Here is a 3,155-nt window from a genome sequence, read left to right as displayed (position 1 = left end):
GTGTGCGTGTGTGTGTGTGTGTGTGAGTGTGTATGTGCGTGTATGTTTTAATGTCTTAGTTTTTGGTTGTTGCTGTTGCTGTTGTTGTTGTTGCTGTTGTTGTTGTTGTTGTTGCTGTTGTTGTTGTTGTTGTTGTTGTTGATGTTGTTGTAGTTGTTGTAGTTGTTGTTGTTGGTGGTGGTGGTGGTGGTGGTGGTGTTAAACCTATGGAATCAAGGGCCATATGGTACATTTTCTATCCTTTATGAATGTGTCTTCACCGCTTTCCCTTCCCTCCAACCCCTCTTTAAAAATAAAAAAGCAACATTATATCTGCCCTACTTTTCTTCTTTAAAGTAAATTAAAGACAGCGTGAAGCAGACCATAAAGCTCGTACACCAGAAGAAAAAAATACCCCAAATCAGCAAACCACCCATCCAGATCAGGGGCATTCATTAAGTTATCACGCCAACCGATACTCACCGCGCATTACTTGTAATCAATGTAGTGGCAGCGGCTTCCCGAATTTCTAAAGAGCCTTTGTGGAATGTCAAATCTGGAGGTAAAGAGAGAATAATCCATGAAAGAAAGGCACCACATGACTGCACTGAGATCGTTCTCTGGTGGTTTGAGCCTTTGTTCATAATCTTTTCTCAGAGTATGGACCTGGTTTGGAAAAAAACAAACATAAGCTAGCTCTATAGGAACACTGGCAGGCACTGACAGGTCGTATAGACCTAGGAGGGGGGAGGGTCATTTGGTGATCCCTATGTTTTCATCTTAATGTTTTTCTCTTGCGTCTTAAAGTTATCTCTTTATTTCATGCAAGGGCAAATCCAGGTTGAAATAACCATTAGACGCTAGCACAAATAATAGAGATAGTCTATCAAATATAATATGCCCCCCCCCCCTTTTTTTTAGAGAGAAAAGGACTCGTGGCATATGCTTGCAGAAGGGGGAAAACGCCCAAACATTACACCACAGACGTCATTGAATTAGATACCTCACATGTGAAATGTAAACAGGGGCGGCTCCTGATCTGTAGAACTGACCGTCTGTCACTCACTAACTTACATGTACTTGTGAAACTGCCAGGTGTAATCAATCGTTGAAACTCGTGATTACAACTCGGCAATTTCAATCGTAAGATACGTCATCAGGGTAACATAGCTTTTTTAAGAGCATCCAAGGAGAGGAATGAATGAAAGACCATGATCGTCGATGTCTGCTGCAGATCTGGCATTTGATGTGGATGATAATTATTCATGTAATGTATTATATAATTATTTTTTTTTAAAAAATATATATATATTACACACTACGTGTATATGAGTCTTTCCTGAGAGAATAGGATGTACATGTATTATTGAAGGTGGACTTTTGCTTGTTATTACATACTCGAAAAAAAAAGAAAATGAACATGATGCAATTTTCTTCTTTCTATTTTCCGATTTTAATAGTTTTGATATACAATGTATATCAAAATGCTCATAATCAGAACAGTGAGCACAAACAAGTTACAAATATATGTTGATTGTTTTTGAGAGGATAGGAATAACATTTTACCCCGCTTCAAACATATCGCTCGCCCAGTCCTATGTGACCCTGTGTGTGAACGTGCTGTCCATAACTTTCATTGTGCTGTACAAGGAGCAGTCTAGCTTAACATCCTATGTAAATAGAATATATCAATTACAGTCTTCCAAAAGGGTGTACTTGTAAATGTAAATGCATAAATGTCTAACAACCTCATCAACACAATATAATTTAATAAATCACCCAAGGAGCAGACTGCTTCAACCTTGCCTGGCAGGACCAACTTGCGCGGAGAGGGATACACTTTCTAACAGACAGACATAGATAAACAAATCAAATCTAATCTTCCCTCTCGGGAATTTTTTCAGTCTGTTATTTTATTTTGTTGCGCTCTGTTGAAGGCCAGGCTTGCGCTCGGAGCAGAGTATTTTTAAGATCTTTAATTCAGTGTCCTCACATGATACTAGGTCCTGGTTCCGGAATCATGTCAAGAAGGACAGTATTCCTACATCCACAAAAATACAAATGCAGCCTCCCTTGACAAGAGTTAAATGTCAGCGCGGCTAAATTAAAAGGATTGGTTTCAAGGAATCTCAACGGCTCACCTGTGGAATTTGTCGACGGTTCTGCCCTTCGCCAAAGCAGAAGACACAGAGCACACAAAACTGTCAGTATCACCAAATTGTGCCGTTTGTTCCTCAGAAGCCATGACCCAAGTTTTGGAATCATGTGTCGTGGCATGGTGTTGATCTGTGGAGAAAGAAATTTTACTATGATGAAGACCACATAGTTTTCTCCAGATTTACGGGTCTGGACTTTTGTACACCTTTTTGGTTGTTTGGGTAAAAAGGAGCAGATCGACACAATAACGGTCATCTAGAGCAGAGAAAAAGATAAACTGGCAGACAGAAAACAACAGAGGGAAAGACAAAAGAGTAGGACGTACCAATGGCGCCACCCCCACCCCCCCAAAAAAAAACCAAACACTCGCCAGTGACGTCAAAAGTCACTCGGATTCACTGGGAAGTACAACTTACATCCGAACTGTACGACAAAATGACATAGATCTTGACTGCTGTGTTAGTAGAAGGAAATGTTACAGGTGACAACTTTCGGGGCAAATGTATGTGTATGGTTTGTTTGTTTATTTCTTTATTTGTTGTTGTTTCTTTTTTAGTAAAGAGAGGTACATCGACAAATTAATGGCCCTTTGGCGCTGGAAAAGACAGACTTACAGAAACAATGGAGGGAAAGTAAAGAAGTAGAACCTACCAGTGGGGTCCTCCAACAATCTGCTGTGTGATTAGAAATTCACTTTGGTACATTTTTTCGCTTGATTGTTAGTTTGCGTGAAGAGATGCACATCGACATAATAACGGTCATTTGATGCAGGGAACGAGTAATACAGACAAACAGAAAGACCGAACCTAAAGAAGGAAAGAAAAGAAGTAGGACCTGTCAAGGGAGAATGAAGAACAGACAGACAAATACAAAGGAGGAAAAGAAAAGATGCAGGACTGACAAGAGGCGCCATCCAACAGCACGCCAGGTTTTGCGTCATAAAAAGCCTCATGAAATTGTGATGTGCTAAAGCGTGAGACCTTTTACTGGTTGACACTGGTATGGAAGTGGGGGGGGGG

General features: G+C 40.3%; 1 protein-coding gene across 1 annotated transcript in view; it reads right to left on the bottom strand.

Annotated features, from left to right (window-relative positions):
- Positions 1-3,155, bottom strand: part of LOC101858627 (carbohydrate sulfotransferase 12) — a gene marked incomplete in the record, with an annotated part of 44,310 nt that overhangs the window by 20,764 nt on the left and 20,391 nt on the right. The window contains 2 exon segments of the mRNA XM_005098095.2: positions 463-535; positions 2,121-2,265. Of these exon segments, the coding sequence (XP_005098152.2) occupies positions 463-535; positions 2,121-2,256 (209 nt within the window).

This window comes from Aplysia californica, unplaced genomic scaffold, assembly GCF_000002075.1.
Source record: "Aplysia californica isolate F4 #8 unplaced genomic scaffold, AplCal3.0 scaffold00172, whole genome shotgun sequence".
NCBI classification, from domain to species: Eukaryota; Metazoa; Mollusca; class Gastropoda; order Aplysiida; family Aplysiidae; genus Aplysia; species Aplysia californica.
The sequence above is the reverse complement of the archived record's forward strand: the minus strand, read 5'-3'. Positions and strand labels throughout refer to the sequence as shown.